General features: G+C 42.5%; 9 protein-coding genes across 9 annotated transcripts; 2 read left to right on the top strand and 7 right to left on the bottom strand.

Annotated features, from left to right (window-relative positions):
- Positions 1-455: 455 nt before the first annotated feature.
- On the bottom strand, positions 456-2,743 carry Bfra_012386 (uncharacterized protein; the record flags this gene model as incomplete). The annotated part of the gene is made up of 3 exons (XM_037342702.1): positions 2,342-2,743; positions 1,254-2,283; positions 456-1,073 (listed from the first exon to the last, which is right to left on the bottom strand). Exons 1-3 carry the CDS (start codon positions 2,641-2,643, stop codon positions 456-458), a joined length of 1,950 nt encoding a protein of 649 aa, XP_037187424.1. The 5' UTR covers positions 2,644-2,743.
- Positions 2,744-6,874: 4,131 nt separating this feature from the next.
- On the bottom strand, positions 6,875-8,031 carry Bfra_012384 (uncharacterized protein; the record flags this gene model as incomplete). The annotated part of the gene is made up of 2 exons (XM_037342701.1): positions 6,875-7,699; positions 7,783-8,031. 2 exons carry the CDS (start codon positions 8,029-8,031, stop codon positions 6,875-6,877), a joined length of 1,074 nt encoding a protein of 357 aa, XP_037187423.1.
- A 1,478-nt stretch (positions 8,032-9,509) lies between these two features.
- On the bottom strand, positions 9,510-11,964 carry Bfra_012383 (uncharacterized protein; the record flags this gene model as incomplete). Its single annotated transcript, XM_037342700.1, has 7 exons — positions 9,510-9,959; positions 10,018-10,460; positions 10,517-10,586; positions 10,843-10,871; positions 11,335-11,708; positions 11,750-11,808; positions 11,869-11,964. The coding sequence occupies 7 exons, from the start codon at positions 11,962-11,964 to the stop codon at positions 9,510-9,512; spliced, it is 1,521 nt and encodes a 506-aa protein (XP_037187422.1).
- Positions 11,965-12,927: 963 nt separating this feature from the next.
- Bfra_012382 (putative short-chain dehydrogenase reductase protein) lies at positions 12,928-13,551 on the bottom strand (the record flags this gene model as incomplete). Its single annotated transcript, XM_037342699.1, has 3 exons — positions 12,928-13,053; positions 13,150-13,417; positions 13,481-13,551. The coding sequence occupies 3 exons, from the start codon at positions 13,549-13,551 to the stop codon at positions 12,928-12,930; spliced, it is 465 nt and encodes a 154-aa protein (XP_037187421.1).
- Positions 13,552-13,608: 57 nt separating this feature from the next.
- Bfra_012381 (putative short-chain dehydrogenase reductase protein) lies at positions 13,609-14,007 on the bottom strand (the record flags this gene model as incomplete). Its single annotated transcript, XM_037342698.1, has 2 exons — positions 13,609-13,740; positions 13,762-14,007. Coding segments are annotated over 2 exons (378 nt in total), but the record flags the coding sequence as incomplete, so codon positions are not given.
- A 933-nt stretch (positions 14,008-14,940) lies between these two features.
- Positions 14,941-16,094, top strand: Bfra_012380 (putative short-chain dehydrogenase protein; the record flags this gene model as incomplete). Its single annotated transcript, XM_037342697.1, has 4 exons — positions 14,941-15,025; positions 15,078-15,746; positions 15,810-15,902; positions 15,967-16,094. 4 exons carry the CDS (start codon positions 14,941-14,943, stop codon positions 16,092-16,094), a joined length of 975 nt encoding a protein of 324 aa, XP_037187419.1.
- Positions 16,095-16,313: 219 nt separating this feature from the next.
- On the bottom strand, positions 16,314-17,726 carry Bfra_012379 (uncharacterized protein; the record flags this gene model as incomplete). Its single annotated transcript, XM_037342696.1, has 2 exons — positions 16,314-16,569; positions 16,612-17,726. 2 exons carry the CDS (start codon positions 17,724-17,726, stop codon positions 16,314-16,316), a joined length of 1,371 nt encoding a protein of 456 aa, XP_037187418.1.
- A 296-nt stretch (positions 17,727-18,022) lies between these two features.
- Bfra_012378 (uncharacterized protein) lies at positions 18,023-19,354 on the bottom strand (the record flags this gene model as incomplete). The annotated part of the gene is made up of 1 exon (XM_037342695.1): positions 18,023-19,354. One exon carries the CDS (start codon positions 19,352-19,354, stop codon positions 18,023-18,025), a length of 1,332 nt encoding a protein of 443 aa, XP_037187417.1.
- A 1,895-nt stretch (positions 19,355-21,249) lies between these two features.
- Positions 21,250-22,011, top strand: Bfra_012377 (uncharacterized protein; the record flags this gene model as incomplete). The annotated part of the gene is made up of 1 exon (XM_037342694.1): positions 21,250-22,011. The coding sequence occupies one exon, from the start codon at positions 21,250-21,252 to the stop codon at positions 22,009-22,011; it is 762 nt and encodes a 253-aa protein (XP_037187416.1).
- Between the last annotated feature and the right edge of the window lie 315 nt (positions 22,012-22,326).

Below are 22,326 nucleotides of genomic sequence, written 5' to 3'. Positions count from 1 at the left end.
GTTGGAGGGAAATAAATGGGGAAAGACGGAAGGGCGGACTATGAAAGCTGATGATTTTCAGAGGTTGATATCACGTGGATTCATCAGGTGTGACCAATCATGTTGTCTTGCATATTCACAACCGTTCTAACTGCTAGCATGAACATGCACAAAACTCCAATTATGATTCACGAGATTCTCAAAAGGGTAGAATAAAACTATCCGCGTTTTATGGATTGACTTATGGCATCTACGCGATGGATTGCTCAGCTCCTCTTATCGTCCTTCGCCCCTTATAACCTGCCCAGAAACTGACTCTGGCATATTCCCAATATCTCCTGTCAAAAAACCAGAACTTCAATGTGTTTGTGTATAAGTATCTTATGTGTGCAAAAGTTGTTCTCCGCGTTCCACAAGTGCGAACAAGTAAAAGGCAAAAGAACTTCATATATCCAAGTATTTAAGTCACGAGTTCCTCAACAGAACTCGCGACCCTCGGTCTCAACGCTAGAGGCATTACCCAATGGGCTTTGCTGCGCGACATTCAGACCTTGCTGCATGACAGCTTCATCTCGACGAGCTTGGCTTTCAGCCAATTGAATGGCGTTGAATTGTGCCATTTCCTCGTCTCGAAGGTTTCCAAGGCGTTGCGGAGCAGCCGCAACACTTCTCTCGATACTGGATTCCCAAGGCTCGGGTACCAGGTTCAAGACTTCCATTACCCTTCGGTATCCACACTCGTCCAAGCGGACCATGTGGGCAAGCTTTGCGTACCGACTGCAAGCTTGAAGTTGCTTTATGGGAACAGCGTAGATGTGATGTACACGCATGTACGATCGTCTCTGCATGCTCCCTCGCGAGAGAAACAACAAGGTGTTGCCTCGTTGATTGAGCTCAGCGTGGTGCTGTGACTCTTGGTTCTGCTCGTGTTTCCGCACAGCGTCGAGCTTGTCACCCTTCACCTGGAGTGTTTGTTGTGGCACCCACGACAATGGCATAGTTTCTTTAAGATACCATTGCGTTGAAGGATCTGGTCCAAGTGTGCGCAGCTTGTTTACATACTTGTCCAGAGGCATACCACTGAGGGTTGTCATCTAATTTGATCAACTGTTAGTGATATTCTTGAGAAACGTTTGGGCATGGTGCTGCAGAGCTTCTGTAAATGCAAATAGAAAAATGGAACGGTAAGTGTGTAGATCAAGTCTGCCTGATTCTCACAGAAATATTCCCGGAATGGGGGATCAAGATGAGAAAGCAAATTAGTGAAGACTTACCAGTGCAACGTCAAGTATGACGTCACCAACGATGTTGGAACCACGACGTTGGTTGATCCTCAAGATCATTACTGGATGATTGCGGCCATCCTTGTCTTTGACCTTGTCGTTGCATTCGTGGTTTTGGACACAGATGATTGGTTCGTGCCCGTCCTCGTAGTTGGAAAGCCATACAATGCACCCCGGCATTAGATGCTCGGCGAGCAAGTGGTACTTCTTGGGTACCATGGCTGGTTTTCGTTGGATGGCAATATCGTCATTTTCAGGAGTGGCACTGCCACTGCTGTCAGACTTGCCTGCTGGTGTTGATTGTGGTACCCGAGAGCCAAATGATGTTGGCTGCGACGTCCATTGCACTGAGGAATTCTCTACCTTCTGACTCAATCTATTGTTGACTGGGGTAGCCAGTGAAGATTGATCAGAAAGAGGGGTCGGATGGGTACCCCTATGAGAACTATATGCATCTGCTACGGTTGGACGCAGAGGACTATTGTATTGAGGTCGTCCTCGTCGGCTAGATGGCACGGGTACACCTGAACGGAAGGCATTGTTGCGCCTAGTGTATACTTGTGGTATTGGAGATGACGGCTGCATAAGAGCATTGTACTGCCGGTATCCTTGAGTGTCTGGACTGACTTGGTGCCCTAGATTACCGTTGATCTGTGGAGACATGCCAAATTGCTGGAGAGGGTTTCCTCCTTGATTGAGTCTCCCATATTGAGGTATTTCTGGGTCTTGGTACGATGGAACATTACCAGGATTGGTACCATAGTTGGACTGGAAGTGCAGGGGGTCATATACTTGGTAGTTTCGCTGAGAGAAAGCTGCTGGGCCCTGATAATGCTGCTGTACTGGATAGAGTTGAGGAAGAGGATTAAGCATGCGACCTAACCCGAAAGCTTGTGGAGTAGGCGCCCTCTGATCATTTTGGAATGTGGGATTCAAGTTACCGTTCTGAGATAGATCGGCTGATGAATCGTTGCTCGAGGATGGATTTGGTACAGAAATTGCAGGGAGTAGGTCGAAACGGCTGTCTTGTTTATCAGCCATTTTGATATTGCAGAATCAAAATGATATGGGAATGATACAAAATCGGTCTTCTGGAGAAGAAGATATTCGAAAGATGTTTATAGGCACAAGGAATCAAGAAGATTTTCCAAGTTGTATGTTTGTCAAATCTATTGAGATGTTGATTCGAAGGAAGTTGCAAAGTCGGAGAAGTCGATGCCTTTAAAGATGAGAAACTGCTTAGCGTTGCCAAAAGGACCTTGCTGTAGTGAATACATATCTTCAACTCGCTACGGTGGCTGGCTGCTGCACAAACGAGATTGAGTGAATGTTGGTTATTATTGTTTTTGTGGTGAATCAGCGAACCCTTCACTTTAAACATACCTCTAGATTTTGGTCCTTAGAAAGGACTGAGGAAGTCCAGTTGTTAGACAAGGATCCAGGCTATAGGTCAAAGAAGTCACTGTTTGCTATATATAATGAATGTAGAGAAGATTGTGATTTCTGCTACTTCTTTATCGGCAGGAAGGCTTGTTGGCTTGTTTAGATCTTTCAACTGGTCTTTCAACTGACTCAGGGCGCGCCCATGATTCCAGAAATTTATCTTTCAATAGAGACATTCACCCAATCTACTTTCCGATCTACAATTTCACTGCAGCTCATGATATTTCTGATGCATCTTACGTTGTCATTCCGTCTATTGTCCCACCCTGATTCCGTGGAGTCATTTTGGAAAACAAACCCTAGTCTAATAGTGATAATGCCATGCAATTTACTATTCACTATTAGCAGGCGAATAGAAAATTTAGAATTTCATGCTTAAATCGACTAAGCGAGAGATTCACCTGTAAAAGCTCAATAACCGAAAGCGATTATCTCAATACACAGATCTTTCCCCGCAACAAACCGCCACTAGAGACTTTAGCGAACGGTGACAAGTGAATCTCTCGCGAAGAATGCTATGCTTGCCAATACAAGATTTTCAATGCCCTTGATCAGCTCAATAATTACTTCACAGTCGAACTGGAATTGATGGGCTATTATATAATTTTCTATCCCTGATTGCTTGTAAGTCATCTGCTAATTCAACCTGAGCAGCTGGTTCATCTAGCAAACCTTCACAATCCATCCGCACGATTGAGACTACCGATGTGTCGAGCTGGAGTATTTGGCACATACGATTCGGATCGGAAAAACTTCAGTATTTCAAAATTTGATGCTTTGTTTCACTGACTTTTGGTGAGATGCTTTACCGAAATTCCAGAAAGCCTGTAGATCTGGCTTTTTTTGCCCGACTGCGTGAATGGTCTTGACCGATTCAAACAAAGAATTTAACTACAAGCAAGTGGCTTAGATACTATAGCTCTACGAGCTAGATGCAGACATTCTCAGTATTTTCAAATATAATTTTTTTGGCGGTAGACAGCTCGGCATCAAACTTCAACATATAAGATCGGCCAGTTTCCAAAACTGGCAGCGATGACATGAGATCCCTACTAAAGATCTCACGAGATGTTTCTTCCCCCGGTTGTTGATTAATGATATGGCTTTGTACTGTATCAACTATAAGTTAAGTAGCTTTGTTTGGCCTTATCCTGCCTGAGCATTGAAAGTGAAAGATCCCTTCATTGGTAACTTTAAGTTCATATCAGCTTGATTATCTACTAACGAATCAATGATCAAGAAAATCCACGCATTCTCGTTTTTGCAGTCTCAATTTCAAGTCTTGAAGAAAGAATATAGACAATTTCCTTTGGAAATATCACGACCATGGTCACCTAACCGCCATGTATAGTGAGAGTAAGGTTCGACTATCCTGCAGCGAGCTTTCCATTATATCTCAGCATAAACAAACGCGCCTGGGCAAAATGGATTCTTGTATCACCTGAAGCTTTTATATAACAGCATTTCAAAAGTGTTAAATTAAAAATCATATAATAATTAAGAAGCGTTGCTCTTAAGACAAACATCCATCATTGATGACTGATGATACTCATCCACAAACATTTATTCCTCCCTGATGGTGATATTCTCTTCATATGAACTTCTTTTTCTTTTTTTTCAAGGAAGAATCCTGGGTACAGCTACCACTATGTTCATTCCAGACTTTGGGTGCTAAGCCCGGGTGCGACATCCAATCTTCAGGTCGTGATCTGCTCCGGATAACTTCTCCATACCTAAGCAAAAAAAAGGCAGAGAAGCAAAAGTTAAAGCAATAAAAGCTTGAACAGATTTTCTCCAGTCTAAAGCTAGGGATCGATATAACGGTGGTCCAGCCAGCGGTAAATTTGGGGACATTATAGTTCATTTTATCCACCAAACATCTGCCTAGTAAGAGGAATACCCAAGCTTCTCAAAATCCAATAAACAGAAACGTTATGGTAGTACTATCGATACGCAAAGCTGAGAGTGTAATCGAATTGTGACACAAATAAATACCAGGACCGGAGATATCATCTCATACTGGCATTATCCGGCCCCCTCAATCACACTGGAGTCAAAAACGGCGTAAATGGTCGCCTAATTGGAAAGAACTGGCACAGTCTAATGCCGTCTAAAATCTTGATAAGTATCTTGCAATCAAAGATTGAAGGTAATACTACTTTTGCCTCGGATGGAAAGTTGAATGACAGCATGTGTAAGAAGTAACAGGGCATTTCCATAGGTATTTTTGTCGTATTATTTCTGTACATTGTGCAATTATGATATCTCCAGTGTTGCAATTGGATTGGCTAGCTTTGTGTGTCGTCGCTTGATAGATATAATAGGTACATGGATTTTGATACTAAGGGTAGGTACTAAGTGACATTAACCTTGATTAAATAGCTTCTTTTCGGCGTGCATGAACCTATTTTACTGCGGCTGCGGCACAGATGAAATATTACAAGGCTTAGAACAGACTGGACCACGAAGACTGTGAGCCCGTTACAGCAATAGATAAGAATAGATGCACCTTTGTCAAGATTGTGTTTCCATTAGCTGTAGGAAACACCCACCTCTTGTTCTCGATTGCCCTTTGATTCTTTCTTTTGATTGAATCTTAATCATAGATAATGACAAATTACATAGTGAGCAGACTCCAGACGAGGGAGCAGCTCGATGCGGTACTTGAAGTTATCTTTAAAGCTCAATATTCTCCGTATATGCCATCAAGCTCTGTCTTTTTTCCCGCATTCGGCTATTCATTGGAAGACCGAGCTGCAGGAATTACTGCACCAAAAGAACGATTGTGGAAAGAGCATCTGGCGGCGAATCTTGCGACCAACCACTGGGTAATTGTCGAAGAAAAAGAAAGCTTGAAGATTATCGGTGGCTGTTTGGAAATGGCATGATGGAAATACATTTCCTGATGGTATTCTGAAGCCCAGTGTATACTGGTGGCCAGAGGGAGAGGCGAGGGAGTTTTGCGAAGAGACGATAAGGCAGTCCGTGACGCCAAGAAGCTTTTGGATGCATAGTAGGAATTCTGGTGAGTTGCAATACTAGCATATCATCTTAAGATTCATTTCTAGCCGCCTACTATCCAGGAATATACATGATGATCGTACACCCAGATCACAGGTCTCATGTTGTTGGTAGACTGATGATGGAATGGGCCAATACTAGGATCGATAAAATGGGGATAGAAGGTTTCATTGAAGCTAATGAGCTCGGTATGCGCTTGTACGAGAAGTGGGGATATCGAATTGTGATGAAGCTCGATTTATTCATTCCTTCCCACAAGTCAGATTTGTGGAACAAGCTTTCTGATGAACTCAAAATACCTACTTGGTACGCAGGTAAGTTTAATCGATCCGCTTATCAATTTAAGAAGCCCCGGCGGCGAGGGAGGTCTCTTGCAAATGCCAAGCTTGTGACAACACTATTTTCTAGTGTGGAGACCACTTAATGGAGTCGTGGAAGAAGGTTAGCGGACCCGTCTATTGCAGCCCTCATGGGATGTTCGCCGAAGATTCCATTTTTGATGTTTGGGGGAAGTAATTTACTCGACGATGAGAACTTTCCCCCTTGGAACTTATGTTGATCCGGCACTGTACTGAATGGTTTACACGAAAAAAATCACTGTCAGCCCCATGGGCAAGCTTCGAATTCAATGTTTGTTCAGTTATTGACAATCTAAAATTATCTTGCATAATCTAAAGAACATCTCAGCACCTATCCCACAATTACAAAAATTAGGTATGCAAACATGCACCTTTGATGTGAGAATCAGTCACTCAACATACTAGTGTATATTAATTGATAGAACTAACTGAATGGACCTTTCGCAATTGTTTCTACGTCATGGCATTGATGCAATCAGAAGGGGTGCAGTAGGTTGGTCAAGATCGCACCAAGGTTATATTTAGATGCGACTGCTGCAATTTGTCGACGTCACTTTCTCTTAATGAATGAATATCTTGAGCGACGAGTGGAGAAGTCACATAATCAATCACCTCGTCTTCTATTGCATATCACAAGTGGGTGCCCGCAGCGTCTCTCCAAGTATATCGTACATTTAAAACCACAGGCAGAAATCCATGTACTCCTTTTAATGCTTATCAAACACCACTCCTGAACCCACTGAAAATATGCGCCATCCATAAACCCACTCAATGCCACAGAAAACCCCATCAAAAAGTACCATTTGCCGACCACAATATCTTGAAAGCTCCGAATACTGTTCCGAGACTCAAACACCCTGCGAAGAATCTCAAAGCAACATGTCTCCACCCATGATCAACAAACGGCCTGAAAGAATGATAGCGCGCCGTCAATGGAGTAGGTGGCTGAATCGGATATGGAGTAAGCAGTTGCTGATTATTGACAGTCCCATACCCGGCTACTCGTGGAACGTCGAGGAGACTCTTAGATTTGGGTATTTCATTCAAGGTAAATCTGACATTTCTTCGTTGTCCTAACGGGAGAAGAGGAGATGTCGGAGCAGTTTTAGCATGAGGACAATCCGGTGAGGCAACTGGGAAGGGAGTAGTGGGGTATTTTTTCTTCTCCACATCTATTTCGTTTTGAAGGGTAAATGATACCTGTGCTGTTTTTGATATTAGAGATGGAATTTGCCTATTTTGGGAAGCAAGCGCCTCGAGACGTGCTCGCGCGGTCTTGTAAAGCGAAGCAGTTTCTTCGTAGGGCTCATTTCGAAGACCCATTTCCCCCATTAGACTATTATAACTTGTGGCTGACAGTCGAAGCTTATAAGCTCGATGATTTCGAAAGCCAAACGTGGAAAGGCTGCTGGAAGGCACCTTGAAGATATGAGCAAGATTAATGTAGGATTGCTTCTTAAGCGCTCCCTTTTGCAGACGAAGAAGCCATGATGGTGTACTTTCGACGCAGCTATCCTGATCTATCGGACTAATGGGTAATGATTGCTGAAATTCAGAGTTGTGTGGACATTTCGATAAATAGTTTTCCAAATTCATATCACTGAAAGTGGTAATCTGCGACTGGTCAATACATATTTGATAGAGTGATTCATTGTAACGTACGGTAGCAACGTAGCAAATTAGGTCGCCGCGTATACTCGAGCCTTTCTTTGTCTAATCTTGAGAATGACAACAGGATTATTGTATCCATCTTCTCCAAGTCCCTTTCCACAACAATCTCTTTTGCAACATTTAATGCTCTTGTCGAAACCCTCTGAAGGTAACCAAACAATGCACCCAACACAAAGATCACCCGATCGTACTTTTGGTCGAGGAAAGTTCTCGTCACTTGGTGGAGGCGTAAGGGGTTTTGTAGACTTCAACTCGCGCGGATACGCGATGGCCATTGCAGATAATAAGGAAAGAACGACGACGAAGAAATATTGCGACTCACTGGTGTCCAGTTACCTTTTGGATTGTGGGCGGGATGGTAGAGAATGATATAGTTAGATGATTTGATGACAACCCGTTATTAGTAGGTGCACATTAAATCAAACAGTTTGTAAGAGTATAAGCACTTTTTATTTGATCAATGCCTGTTAATCGTTGGCAAACCCAACCAAGACAAAATGAATCCTTCCCCTCAGCCCCGTGTTTGCAGGAGTGATGAAATGTTTTACTCCGAGATCTCATGGACAGACCGAACCAACACAACGTTTTTTGATCACACATACAAAATAATTTCGCGGAAGTATATCGATTGGTTGGATGCCGCTTGCTAGGTTGGAGGGAGTCGGCGCTTAAGGTCATCTCAGGTCATAGCAAAGGCGAGGCTGAGATGTGGTCATAAACCTTTGACTGTAGAAATAAGGCTGGGTGCAAGGCCAGTAGACCTGAATGGCCCAAAAAATGTCGAGATGCAAAATGTTTTGATCAATGACGAGATATCATTTTCGACCCGAAATATCTTCGGAAGAAACTTCCTAGCTCTCTCAAGTGGTGCCTGCCAGTTTTGCTATTTTAGGCGACAAGTGTTCTCCATAGGCCGGCCTTGAGGCTATCAAAAAAGACATGAAACATCAGTAACGCGGACGAAAGAAAGACTTGGTAGTACGTTAGGTCAGTACAATCAACAGCCAAGTAAGCTCAATTTCCAATTTCGAAGTCAAAAGTGATAGAGTTACCATTGCCGATCAGAAACATTAAATAATCGATTATTTAGTTCTGATTGTACAATTAACACTATTCAATTCGATAAGTTCGAGCAAAAGCTCTTCACTAAAACTCTTCAACCATGTATTAAAATTTGTTCGAATAATATTTCTGTTGATTCCAAAAGATGGGAGCCAGCGGCAAGTAAATCGAAGTATCAAGCCAGCGTCTTTCTTGGAATAAGCCTGCTCTAATTCCTTCGATGATAGAGCTGATTCACTGACAGCTTTCAGTATTGATTAAAACCATAATTCCGGTGAGGAATATCACCGCCATATTCTTCACCCACGATTTATCTGATATGATTACCACGTAGACTGTCAAAATTCTGACTGTGGGATTTTCTTTTTCAAAAAAAAGGCGGCAGAGTGAGACCACTGAGATGTTGTAATTGGACTAACATGAGCATGTGTAGTGACCTTATCTCAGACTGTCAATTTTTGACCGAGAGAAAATGGGTATTGGCACGGTGATGTGAACAATTCTGAAGCTCAAATATCCGATCGCTTGACGGACGCTATTAAAGCTCAATATGGCTCTTTTATCCCAAGTAAGTTCAGCTGTATCGAATTAAGTACTGTCGTCGGGCCGGGAGTGGATGCTGATGAGATATAGAAGCTAGAAATATTCTCTCGAAGACTGGCGTCTTTAAGCTGATGCGGAATATGATTCTTCAAGTGCAATAGGGACGCTTGTCAATATCGACAGAAGGCAATGACCCTGTATCAAGAGTGGTTGTGGTTCCTGTAGCGCCCCCTCTCCCTCTTTTTAGATCATTAGTTGGAACAAACTTTTCTTTCTCCAGTCCAATTCTCTTCATAATCTTGCAATAAGAATCTTCGGTAAATCTCAAACCATAAGCATGCTTAGTGCCGGGATGATTCTTGGGCTTAAATGTTACGAAAGAGTCAATTTTGAGAGTATACCTGTGCTGAAGTTGGAGGTAACAACGCTTTGTAAAATTTATCCCACTGGGCTCAACGGCATATTTTAATCCATAATTGTTTTCTTCGGGTCGCCAGCGACATTTTGGGCCAAAGGCGCAAGGGGTGAGTGCTCCAGGATCTCCGCGTTTGTTCAAGAATTCTTGAAAGGTACCGAAGTCGCTCCCCAGCGCTGAAATCTTTGATCTACGTTAGTCTATATAAGGTCAATGAGATATGAAGAATGCTTGAGCTCACAATTACAAAGGTAACATAAGTTGTACTATGCCTCTCTCTTATACCCAAAACCAGAGCTGGATGCCCATAAGACATCTTCTCCAATTTGCAATGTTTGGCGGTATCATCACACCCATTTAGACACTGCGTGCAGAAATTCGGGCAACGATTCTCCGAACAAATTCCTTCGCAAGTATTTTCGGCTTTCTTTCTGCGTAATTTTACAATGCAGCCTGCACCAAGCTCATGCTTCTTCAGGGCAGTCTCTGGTACCATGACGACGTGGAATCTGGCGAGCAGACGTTGGATAAGGTCGGCTTTTTGAGAAGTAAGATAGATATGTCGGAGACGTGAAAGAGAAATAAATAAATGATAGGTGAGAAAGGCAGTTGAAGGTGCAATTTGGTGGTGATATCCGGATTGATTGCTGTCATATCGTCGTGGAGACTCAGAGTATTCACAACCTATTTATCATAGCTGCATCTTCCTCCACCAAACATTTGAAACACAAAATAATCACCGAGAATCTTCACGATACCTAATCGCGAATATCCATCACTAGGTGGAACAGAGACGGTTCTGATCGTTTCCTGTAGTTCGAATCATCCATTTTCTGTAGCTGTGGCTTTCATGAAACCCGAGGTCATTCCCTTAACAACCGTTTCAATACGTTGAAAAAAAACTTTTTATACAATGTATTATGTTAACCATACTAATTATTGCGCTTATTACCCGTCGATGTGTGCATCTTCTCGAAGGTCCTAAAAATTTGAGACACCCTCCATAGATTTAACACAAAATCTCTTGGCAAAACAATACACTTTGTCTAGACTGCGACTTCGATACATCAACTTTCGTCAATTGGGTACCGGAAACTTCCATTCGTTTATTTTTTCTTCCGTATCCTCGTCGTTGTCAATTCATCTCCGCCCCGAAACAAGAATCAGCCCTAGAGCCTTAGAACTTTCTAATTTTTCATTAAAACCTTATACGATTCTCACATTATGAAGAGATATTGATATTGATATGACACTGAGCATTCCGGGCTAAAAAATCTGAACATTCGCATGGAAACTATCAGGAAAACAATAAGTTATACTTTCGCAATGTAGTAATTGTAATTTGCACATACAATAGTATTCGGTGCCCGCAGCAAATACCCATAGTGATTCTCAAATTCAACACGCAATATTCCACAGCATGGTCCCAGACCGTGATATTTCCTACTAATTCCTCTGTCGACTCCTGGACAACGTTCTTCTGACTCCAGGTAATCATAGGGATTGTCTGCATTTCGTTAGTGCATCTACTTAAAAAAAAATGGATTTTGTAGCTTACTCCCACAACGACGCTTCACAGTTTGTAGTTGTTGAGTAGGTGGCGGTGGAGCTGGTGATGATGCTTGCAGCAATCCATTTCTGATACGCGAGTTAGGATGAAAAGTATTGGCATGAAGACCCAATCTTTCTATTAGATCAAGATATGATTGGCGAGTAATTCGGTATTCACAAGGTCTTGCCTGTCCCCAATCGTACGCATCAAATCTTGACAAGTTGAGCTTAAATATGTGTTCTAATCGGGACTGACTTGCATCCCATAGATTTCGGCGACTCTCAAGCGAGTAGTTTGTTCTGCACTGAGCACGACTTCCATGTCTAAGCGGGGTAGAGTATACGCCTTTTAATGAGTCTTGTGAACTCGACCAGAAAGATCTATAAACAATATGCAAGATTATTTTAATTTTGGAACTTACTGTAAGAAATTAAATCGAAGGATTTGAATGCCGCGGGTTGTAAGTGTTGATGACAAGCACTGGACGATAAAATCTCTTAATTCTCAGCAAATGTCCTTTGAACCCAGTGTGGCGTTGACAAGGGGAACGAAACCCCTCTCCGTTGGAACGATGGTAAGGCGGAAGCCACAAAACACATCCAACACCAATTTCATGTATCTGTAAAGCAGTTCCATGTCCATTGCTCATCTTAGATAGATCTATATAAATATTCTTGTAATATTGGAAAGACAAAAGAGTGTGGGATAAGATATAAAATGCTAATCTGCCAGAGATATGGAGCGGAATGACTTTTCCTTGTGAGGAATAGCAAATGATTATATACAACCATTCCATTTTACTCGACTTTGAACGCCAACTCGAAAGTATCAAGAAGTACCAAAGCAATGTCAGAGACAGCAACGGCCTAGAATCACGAGGCGCACCAAGACCGAAGAGCAATTCTTTTCTCATTGTCTACATGACGAAGTCTCAATGGCTTTCTTTCAGATGTTTCTAAATAAGACTCCATTCATTCAAGTCATGGACTCTGCAGTCACTGTACTAGAGAAACATTTCAACATAATCAAAGAAATCATCGCACGGGTAACTTTCCCGACGCACAGTCCATCGATATCAAAATCTCAAAATACATCCTCATTGACTCACTTGAATCAACCTTAGAACTCAGTGTCTCCGGCGGTCTCTCAATTCGTGCCTCAATTTGCCTTCCTCACTGCAGGCCCAATCCCAACTCCAATAACCACGGCCAGTCAACCAACCGCGACCGCGACCCTAGAATCTTCCAACTTTGGAATGTCGTAGCCTTGCTTCGATACATTCATTGTGCGCTTTGCAGAATCACAAAGAGTTATTAACTCAAATCTTAATCATGGCATGGTATTCAAGACATTAAAATTGTTGTAAATTTTTAAGGATGAAGACGATGATGTTGTTGACGTTGGTAGGAAGGAATTGGAAAATGAAATGTTGGTGTTGGAGATTAGCTCAGGTGTGGAGTCTCAGCCACCAGCCAACTGTGGCACAGTAACCTACCTGTGTTGGTCGGAGTTAGGCGAGGATGAAGCGACGACAGCAATTTTAAATTACAAACTTTGATATTAATGTTTGTATGGTGTATAATGGCAATTATGTCCGGATTAGGAAATCATAAATGTAGCACAGAGACCTCGAGAGAAAATCCAAAATGCCCTGGAATCCCTCCATAACGTTTGGGCGAATCCTCTCCAACCTGCTGGATAACTGAGTCCACAGTTTCTCGCCAGCTGCAGCACCATCTTTACTCGTTACAAAACATGATTCACTATAGTTTGAGTAGAAAGCTATTCCCTATCTGTCGCTATTCTGGAGGAGTGATGAACGCGCGATAAAAGTCCCCCATTTTCAACGTATTTTCCAAGAGATTTTTTGCCAAATGAAGTTGCAAATACTAAACTTCTCGCACCTTCTTCAGTTGTTCTTTCCATGAAGCTCTCTAGTTTCTTCTGAAAGAGAGTGGCAATCTCGGTTGAAAGATTCGATTGGCGCCAACCTGGTTGCACTGTGTTGAAGACAACCGGGTAGTTTGTGCCGTATAGAGATACAAAATGACGGACAATATGTATCTCCATGAGCTTCGAAACGTTATGTCTGTGTAATTTTTAACGGAGCGGTTTTAATCAAGAAGCAGACGAATGTACCTATCATTCATACAAGGATGCAAATATATCATCAGTTTTCCATTCCGAGAAATCACTAAGGAAGTGTAGATCGGAGGACACCATCGTCATACGTGGTATTGTACCGGAAGAGTTTGCAGTTTCTTTCAGTTTCGAAACCAATTAAAATGCCATCAAGAAAGTTAAAATGACATTCACTGTGATAGTTGACTCGTTGTCCTTCGCTACACGATATTCCTTGGTCATAATCCCCGCATTTAGGAGCATGACATCCAAACGAGGCAGAGATTTTGCCTTTTAATAAAACTAAATGACAGATGTATAAGAAGATAAATCGACCTGCCATGTTTCTACAATATCTTTACTTATAGCGAAAGTCTGTTCCAGCTCGAGCTTGGCTTGATCTACTTTCTCGAGAGAGCGACAAGCAAGAATGACTCTGGATGCTTTGAGTTTGAGGTAGAACTTCGCTGCTTCAAAGCCTAGACCTGTATTTCTACCGGTAATTATGATGGTTTTGCCTTCGAAAGAAGTTCTTGGTGGAGGCACCTTGACGATAAACTGGGGGTATAGTAGTCAAAGTGCAAACGCCATTTTGAAAGAAAATGAGAGACAGCGGTAATTTTTATACTTCAAAGCGGGGGGAGGTTGCTTGATATGAAATCTCAGAGAACCAAGAACTTAGAGTGGTTTACTACACCATGTCACTTTCCAAGGGAAAAAGACGAGACCTTGACAACTTTTTAACATCTCGAAATTTGACTTTATCTCATTAACCCGTTTGGTGCAGCATTAACGTCGCCAAGAGTCAGAACTGGTACTCCAAAATGGAGATAATTGAAAATTTGGACTCATGATATCTTTTGACGGATGCATAAGATCGCAAACCCGAAAAGAAGATCGTCGGACATATTATTAATTATGTCCCCAGCAAAGAAGGTCTGTTAATAACGGATTTGGAGTCGAAAATTGGACTTACATCCGATGCGGTCTAACGGCCGCACACGGACGCAATAGCCGCATACTATAAATCCGTCGGAAAGCTAACTCCGTCAGAAAGCAAACTTCTAAACTCATTGATCCGTTTGCTAAAATTCTCTTTCGGAATTACTGCTACTCTGTGGATACTGAAATGTGAGTTTTCGGCCGAATCTAAGGTCTCCTCACTTGGAAATTGGTAATCATTTCGGACTCTATTCAATTGATACAGTCCATCAATGCAAAAATCTGGCAGTGAACATCGATGATGTCAAGCAAATGCTGTGGATGGAGAACTGAATGCCCTTCGCCGATGGATTGGGGCCCATAATGTTGTGGATTGGAATGAACTGTGATAGAGTTCAAGAGCGATGAAACCATGTATATAAAGACTGCATTTCTCAATCACCAGAAAGTTTCTACTCATCAACAACACATCATCAACATCAACATCACAATCAACCTGCCAACACATCTTTCCATAGTTCTCTGTCTCGATTCAATAAAAACAGCAAAATGGCCAGTCAAAAGCAATTCGGTCAAGAGACAAGTGGCGCTGAAGTCGTTGCTTCATTCCCAAAGTCTGTCGCTGACAAGACATGTAAGTTTATCCCTTTATCACTTACACATGAACCTGCTCTGAACATTCTTAGTTGTTATTACCGGCCCAACACCAGGCGGACTTGGAGCTCAAACAGCTTTGCTACTTGCTGCATCTAAACCAGGAACTATTCTCCTGCTCGGACGTGACGAATCTAAAGCCGCACCGGCTGTGGAATCAGTGAAAGCGGTTTCTCCAAGCACAACCGTTAGATTTGTTCTTTGTGATCTTGGAAGGTATTCATCCATTAAAGCTGCAGCTGATTCTGTTCTGGCTTTCACTCCCAAGATCCACACTCTTATCAACAATGCGGGTGTCATGGCGCCAGCAAAATACAACACTACCGCCGAAGGTTTGGAGGTTCAATTTGGTGCAAACCATGTTGGGCATTTCCTTCTGACAAACCTACTCATGCCAGCTATTGTTGCTGCTGCATCTGAAGGGGCACGAATTGTCAATCTGTCCAGTATGGGATGGTCATTGGGCGAAGTTAGATTCGATGACTATAATTTCAGTGATGGGAAGGACTATGACAAATGGTCAGCATATGGCCAAAGTAAATCAGCAAATGTTTTGTTTACTGTTGAGTTGGCAAAGAGATTGAAAAGTAAGGGAGTACACGCATTTGCTGTTCACCCTGGCGTGATCATCACGAATTTGGTAAGAGAGATGGATCCGGAAAAAGATTATGGCTCTATGACCGAACGTTTCAATTCCAGAGGTAATTCAGACTTTAAAGTCCATCATTAAACATAGTCCAAGTTTTACTGACAAGAAAATTAAGGACACATAAAGATGGATGGCTCATTCCCTTGGAAGAGCTTAGAAGCAGGCACATCAACAACATTAGTTGCGGCTCTTGACCCAGCTTTGAAAGGTAAATACATCCCTACTTTCCAATAACCATACCTTCTCAATGCTAACACTTGGAAATAATACAGATCACTCGGGTACCTACCTTGCCGATTGTCAAATTGCTGAAACGGCAGATTATACTACCAACCCAGACTACGCAGAGCGCCTATGGGCGCTGAGTGAGAAGCTTGTAGGACAAAAATTCGATTTGTAAGGAGGTTATTCTACTAGCACCAACATAGATATAGACTCGCCGCTCTTGGTGAATCTTGTATCTTTTAGCAATTGATAGATTTTGTCATTCTCCTTGCATATGATCATCCCGGACTAAATTGATATTTGAGAGGAAAAATACACAGCGAGATATACTTCATCTAAAGATGCGTACTATCATCAAGCGATATATGACAAAGATTTTCCCGGTACATCGAACTCAGATCACCAATGTAATTGTTCCAGTCCTCGATAAACTTCTCATAACTTCTAAACTTTCAGGGCTATAAAATCCATCCCTTGCAAATCGAGCGAGTCGACGGATCCAAAAACCTCTGCCGTATGTATCATCCATATACGTTGGGTCCACGTCCTGCATTATCCGGTCAAAATACTCCTTAAGAATCGTTACATCCTGATTGAGCGGTAGATCCAAAAGTTCGTCATAGTCACCGTTCCATGGAAATGTAAAGTTACTACGTTATTCGAAACGCTCCTCATAGAACCAGAGCCAGGACCTAGGAGCTCTAGTCAAAAATAACGGCATGGACTTTACATCATCCCAATCAATGACTCCACTAACTTCCCATCTTCCAGTTTCGGACTTTCCGACAAAGATATGTCGAGGCTCGAGATACCAGTGCCATAATACGTTGATTGAATCAGATGATTTGAAAAAATGTTTCGCCGACATTTCCCACTGCGCATCATTTTGTGTTCTGATAGTCTGGTGGGCTTTGATCATAGTGGGGAGTAATGAATATAAGTCCTGATTTTCAAGAGGAGGTGCGCTCTCCATGAAGTTCCGAGAGAAGCCAGCGAATTCAATCCGTGATGCGGAACAAGCCACGGAAGTTGAAGTCCATGGTACAGCATGAGTGCCAACCAGTCTTCCCGGCTTATCCAGAGTGGTTGTTTCTAATTTGATTATGAACTCTGCAATAGTGTTTACAACTTCAAGTCTCATAGACATGGCAAGCTGTGTAGGAACCTCGAAGAACAAATCATCCAGAGGTATTCCTTGAATCCTCTCTTGTAACACAGATGGTGATTTGAGAGAATTTGCAGCGGTTGTATCGATAGCTAGAACCTTAGGTACATGGAGGAATGCGAATTTCTGAAGCCACATATTTATTTCGGCCTGGTTCTGGATATCTGTCTGCTTGGACCATTTCATATCCCATTTTTGCGGAATCCGTAGAATACGTCGCTGAATTCCAGAGTCACTTCGAAATGGCAAGCCAATCACCCTGTTGTAACTTCCTCCATCCAAATGCTTTATAGTTGATGGTTCGACAAGGCCAATATCAATACACAACTGATTGACTTTACAGCGGTATGTATCAAAAGGTTCTTTTTCGTACATGTAAGTAGACGATCCGGTTAAAGACCGGTCTTTTATAGAAGTTTTGTTGGAACCGATGTCTTCATGAATAAAGTCATCATCTGGGTGATCCAAATTCTCTGTACTAGCATTGGCAGCATGATTATCATGGCTCTCATTTAGCTTGGAATGATTTTCGTCTTTATAGCACTCTACAAGTGTATCGAGATAGGGATCGCAAAAGGATTCAGGAAGTGGCACACTAGTAAATGTGATTCCCGAGGCCAGGCTAGAAGGATCAGAACCCATAGGGAATGAGTATCAGAATGGAACATCGAGGGTAGCCCTGTATTTAAAAAAACAATCGGCTTACATCTGCAGACGCCAGGCACGGTGTTATACTTGTATCTCCTAAAGAAAATTGCCAATCACAAAATCGATCTTGAAAATATGAATTGAAGAAAAAATGATGAAAATATAAATAGTAATGAATCCCGTATCCCATTCACCGTATAATAAAACCCAATAACAGAAAAAATGGACACTACAGTGAATACCATCCGATGAAACATTGATATTGATGTGAATATCTCTTAATGGAATTGTTACTCCCAATCATGTTCAACCATCCAAGCATCCTCTAATTGCAATCCAGATTCTTTAAGATCGCAACCCATGTGCCCCCATTTTTCTGAATATATCTCATCACCACTTCGTATCAATATCTCAAGTGCTTGTTCGAAACCTCGCGGATCGCGATGAAATGGCTCTCCTTGACCTCCTAACTGCCTTCGTTGCCAATGATTTCTGGCACTTGGATCATTGTTCTTCCATTCTGCTTCGGCTTGAATCAACTTAATCAGATGTTGGAAGCCTTCTCCTCCCATCTTGTCTTCCGCCAATTTATTCATATCAGCTGCTGTTTTAGGGGGCATATCTGGATTGTATTTTCGACGAAAGAGCAAGTTTAGATCAATCGTTCTTCCCACATCCATAATCCAGCCCGCCTCGGCCGTGTCTAGCAAGATGCCAGCCATTTGAAGTCTCTGATACATGTCACAATCAGCAGAGTAATAGCCAATCAATGGATCCCATCCTCCCATTTTCACAAAGCTTTGCACGTTATTTAGCGCAAGCCAATCGTACTCGAAGAAGCGAATTCCCCATCCATCGTGTCCTTCCGCGTAATTAGGATCGGAGGTCCTCCGAAGTTCATCGACAGCTCGCATGTATAAAGACTTGTGAGATATCGCAGGATTTCGTTGTTGATTTAGTGGTGCATGGGTTAAGTCTTCGTCGGGCAATACGATCGCATCCATATGACTCCAGAAATAATTCTCCCATTCATTTTCGAGTGCCGTGTAAATGTAGAAATTCTGAAGTTGGGAAAAAGTGAGAAGGGTTGGCGTTGAAATTACGTTTACCCCAAAGACGTTTCTGAGTCGATCGACATTCAGATACGAAGGGTTCTGAAGTGTGATCTTTGGCTGAGAATCAAAGTTAGATCTCATTGTACCAGTGTTATCCACAACATATATGTCCTCTGCGGGCCACCCCGCAGTAATATATGATAAAACGCATTGCTGTAGTAAAGGCCAGTTGCGAGTGAAACCTATGAAAAGAGGAGTTTTCTCCGGAACATGCTCTTTGGGAGGCCTGTTCCATGATGGTATGTCTGGAAGGGTTTTGTACTGAAAGGTATCGACAACTTGGCGTGAAGCATGCGAGCTCTCGACATTCAAAAGTTGTTTGTGAATCGGTCCTGGTGGTCGAGCTCTCACGGCCGGAGGTGGATTTAATGGTCCTGGTGTCTCGAACTCACCCTCCTGAGCAACTTCAACTCGTTGCGTTGTCAATTCTGGTGTTTTTGTCCATAAATAAAATATCAGCAAGATATACAGCAAGAAGAGGACAGAAGCGCCCTTGTACCTCGCCATTTTCAAGTGTTCTCGAGGAAATTAAAGAACATGATGCTCTGAAAGAGTATGCAGCTTTTGAGATATACCCATCAATTTTGTTTTAAACTGCAAGTCCAGCAGATTCGCATATGCTTACGACGATACTGTGGATAGGTATCAAAATAATTAAGCTTATAATGCGGGTACTGTATCTGAAAGTCTCGCCCCTCATTCTTCCCTTTAATTAAATGTCTCCTGAATACTCAGTTGAGACCCCTATTGTCCCAATCGTCATTGACTGCGAGACCTGCAATGCGGATTGGCGGCAATAGTTCTCTTCAGACTTTAACACACCTCCAATTGTACCCGACGAAGTAAATCAGCGACAGCTGTGGCTATCAGGAAGATCGCTGTCCTGTAATCTATCTGTGGAGACTATGCCAAGTCGGGATCACTACTGTGGGCCGGTCCGAGTTAGCTCTCCACCTGGTGACGAAGGCTTTTTGTTTTTGATCCGAGGAAGTGAGAACGGTTTCATATCTCGCTGATTGAGTCTGTTAAAGCAAACACTTCCGAAACGCGAGAGTTCGTAAAATGGAAGCAATCGATCGCTCTCACGTGACTATTCTCAAAGATCATTTTGAGGTATCACCTGTAGGGCTGAGATTGTAACGGAAACATGGTTCGGATCAAACAGTAGAGCACAAAATATATGATTCCATAATCGCATCCTTTTTGACAGATCAACCCGCGTGTAGATGACTTGGTCACGTGGCGGTATGGGAACGCTCATGGCCAAAATCTCAGCTCCTAGAAACCGGACGTAAAAACGCAGAGGTATGCCAATATTCATGATATGGAATCATTGAGGGTTACGGAAAATTCCCTTAACAAAGTCGGACGCAACCCCTTCATCGAGACGAGCACTTTCATCACAACAGATATTCGGAATAGAATACTACATAGCCTACAGCCATCCCATGCTCCATCAGTTCATACGCACGAGATAAGAAGTAGACTCGGGGCACAAATTGAAGCTCAATGATGTAACCGAAGATTGGAATCTTTTCTGCTCAGCTAATTGTTCAAGATGTTGAGCCTCAAAACGAGGCGTAGCTTTGAGATCACATGATTTTTCTTCCTATCAACCAATCATTTTCGTTCTCCCGAAGGATTGTGGCTCGTCCAATAAATCACAGCCCCGCTGCTTACTTCCGCAACTTCGAAGGCTTGGCCTGCACTTGTGATTTACGGAATCTGCCTTGCGCCGAATTATGGCTCTACGCGACGTGCCGTGCTTGCATTTTTTTGACATCTGCCTCTTCGTTTCGATGAACCAACCAATGTAAGTTTGCGAAAATCTGAGTGTTGAGTAATGCTTGGTTATCGCAATGACTCTACGCCTTCATTTCCCCTCATTTTGTACACATTTCCCCATAGGAAATGAAATCACGTAGACGTACTAGTCACAATGCACACCATAATCTGTCCTCTAGATTCTAGGCAATCATCGCTACTGATTGTTTCCAGCCCTATTGCTTCATTACTATTGGATAGGATCTGAGTCAGTTGAAAGTCATCGGCGAGCCAGTGGTGAATACCCGCAATTGCATCCCCTGATTTATTCACAATGTGGATGTTATCATGTGTGGCTGAGGCTTGGACTCAGATTTCCCTTGATGAGTGATGTGGTGAAAGGCCTCCGAGTTTTAGATTGTGCGATCCAATCCGACTTTAAAACCAAGACGGATTTCATCCATTGATCAATTCCTTTCTTCTTACTTCTCCAAACATTTCAGATCATACAAAGGTTTTTGTTTCATTTGACACAGACCACAGTAGGGCTGCATATTAGTTCGTCTGTCCAGTCACTGAATTAGTCTCATTATTATCTACCACTACTATCACCCATCAACACCTCCAAAACTGCAACTATGTCTCCAACTGGAGTTGCCTTCCAAACACAAGTCGACTCTCTCCTGAATGAGTTGTCAGACTGTATTGGATTTTGCCATCAGATCCGAGAAACTCGACGACTAGGTACTAAGCACGAGAATTTCGACAAGCTTCAAGACACCCTCCTCCACTCACATACCACCCTCTCAGTTCAATATGATACTTTGAATCGATGTTTCGGGCACCGGATGGCTGTTGGCGATGAAGCATCCATCCAACCAATGAACAAATGTCTCCGGGCAGTATCATCTGATATCAAAAAAAAACTATACGAGATCGCCAACAAGACCACACAAACCTCGGGTTCTAGACAACTTCCCGGCTTCGGTACTCTTCTTCAGCACTGGAAACTCATTGAAGCAGATGCTTCCAGCATCATAATCGGACTTTCACAACGTCTAATCATCACGCCACCTGCTTCAACTCATATTCCAGCTCCCACTACATCACCAAAACCAGAACCAAAAGTCAGATCAGATCAACAAATTGTTTCTAAAAGTGATTTCAACTTTCTGGTGGATCATATGCAGAAATCCTGGACGGAGAAATGGAGCAACGAACAATTAATTTATGTCAACTATTATGATCAGAAGAACAAAGTTTACGAAAAGCCCGACGGATTTATCAAAGCAGTACCCACATCATACAGACCTGCGAGGACAGAAACTGTATCTGGCTCAAGAACGAGGAACGAGGACTTAAATGAAAGAGAAAGGAGAGGTTATGCATTCGGGGGTTGAATAAGCCTCAAAGGGAAGAATTTTGGAGACAATGAGACGCGTATTGTACAAGGAAAAGGGTGCGGTTTTCAGGAGTTGATGAGATAAGATTTTTTGACACGAAATGAAGATATGGGTATGGTCACGATCAAGGTGGGATGTTATTTGGGGTTTGGTGCGATATGGGGAAGGAGTTTTGGGATCTCAGGATTATAGGACTAAGTCGCCAACGTGCGCATGGAAGGGAATCTTGGATGATGGATATTCTTGCAGTTCAACGTTTATTACAGTATATGCTTTGCGATTATCCCTATTTTTTTTTCTTTTGAGAACAAT

Source organism: Botrytis fragariae, assembly GCF_013461495.1.
Source record: "Botrytis fragariae strain BVB16 chromosome Unknown tig00000274, whole genome shotgun sequence".
Taxonomy (NCBI): domain Eukaryota; kingdom Fungi; phylum Ascomycota; class Leotiomycetes; order Helotiales; family Sclerotiniaceae; genus Botrytis; species Botrytis fragariae.
The sequence above is the reverse complement of the archived record's forward strand: the minus strand, read 5'-3'. Positions and strand labels throughout refer to the sequence as shown.